The sequence below is a fragment of the Eimeria mitis genome, genomic scaffold, assembly GCF_000499745.2.
Source record: "Eimeria mitis Houghton genomic scaffold, Emh_scaff4331, whole genome shotgun sequence".
Taxonomy (NCBI): domain Eukaryota; phylum Apicomplexa; class Conoidasida; order Eucoccidiorida; family Eimeriidae; genus Eimeria; species Eimeria mitis.
This window is the reverse complement of record NW_013572651.1, coordinates 4,075-4,934: the sequence shown is the minus strand read 5'-3', so window position 1 is coordinate 4,934 and position 860 is coordinate 4,075. Positions and strand designations below refer to the sequence as shown.

Sequence of the window (860 nt, the reverse complement as noted above, 5' to 3'; positions counted from 1 at the left end):
GCTGCTGCTGCTGCTGCGGCTGCGGCTGCGGTGCTGCAGCAGCAACCCGTAGCGGCCCACTCTGCGGAGGGGTGCATTCCAGCTTGGGTGCAGCTCCAGCGTCTGCAGTGTGCCCTGAATTGCCGGGGCCCCCGGGGGGCACCGGGGCCCCCGGGGCCCCCGGGGCCCCCGTGCCCGCTAGAACACCAGGAGCCCCTATTGCAGCAGGGGCCCCTAGTGGCCATCGGTGTTGGGGCCCCTCATTGTGTAAGCATTCTGTACCCTTTTTTGCTGTTTGCTGCTCTTCAGGGGCCCTCGTGAGCGATGGGTCTTGTGGGCACTGCACGAAGGCTAGGGGCCCCGTGTTTCGTAGCTGCATGGGGGCCCCCTGGAGGGGGGCCCCCTGAAGGGGGGCCCCTGGCAGCGCACCTCCCCCCTCAGGAGGCAGATGGTAAGGGGGGTAGTTGTGTTGGGGCCCCTCACTCGCTACAGGGCGAAAGAAATCTGATGGGGGGGCTGCGGGGTTGAGGGGCCCCTCCTGGCTGAACACGGGGCCCCCAGGTATAGGGGGGGGGGCCCCCTCAAACCCTAGAGCAGAGACGCAGGCGGGCTGCTGCTGCGGGCGGCTGGGGGCCCCCGGTGCCCATCGCCCCGTCCACTTTCCCTCTGCTGCAGCAAACTCAACGCCGGAGGAGGGGGCCCCAGGGGGGACCCCAGGGGCGACCCCAGGGGGGGGCCCCTGTACAGTTTCTCCCCCGAGAAGCGCATGCGGCTGGCGAGTCTGCTGCTGCTGCTGCTGCTGTGGGAGGTGCTGCTGCTGCGGGAGGTGCTGCTGCTGTGGCTGCTGGGAAACAGGATCCGCCAAAGGGACGGTTGGGGGT

At 69.4% G+C, this 860-nt stretch overlaps 1 protein-coding gene across 1 annotated transcript in view; it reads right to left on the bottom strand.

Annotated features, from left to right (window-relative positions):
• Nucleotides 1-213: 213 nt before the first annotated feature.
• The window catches only part of EMH_0074260 (uncharacterized protein), a gene marked incomplete at both ends in the record, with an annotated part of 1,944 nt that continues 1,297 nt past the window's right edge, over nucleotides 214-860 (bottom strand). Inside the window, 2 exons of the mRNA XM_013499443.1 lie at nucleotides 214-293; nucleotides 409-860. Coding sequence (XP_013354897.1) covers nucleotides 214-293; nucleotides 409-860 — 532 coding nt within the window. The remainder of the gene's footprint in view (nucleotides 294-408) is intronic.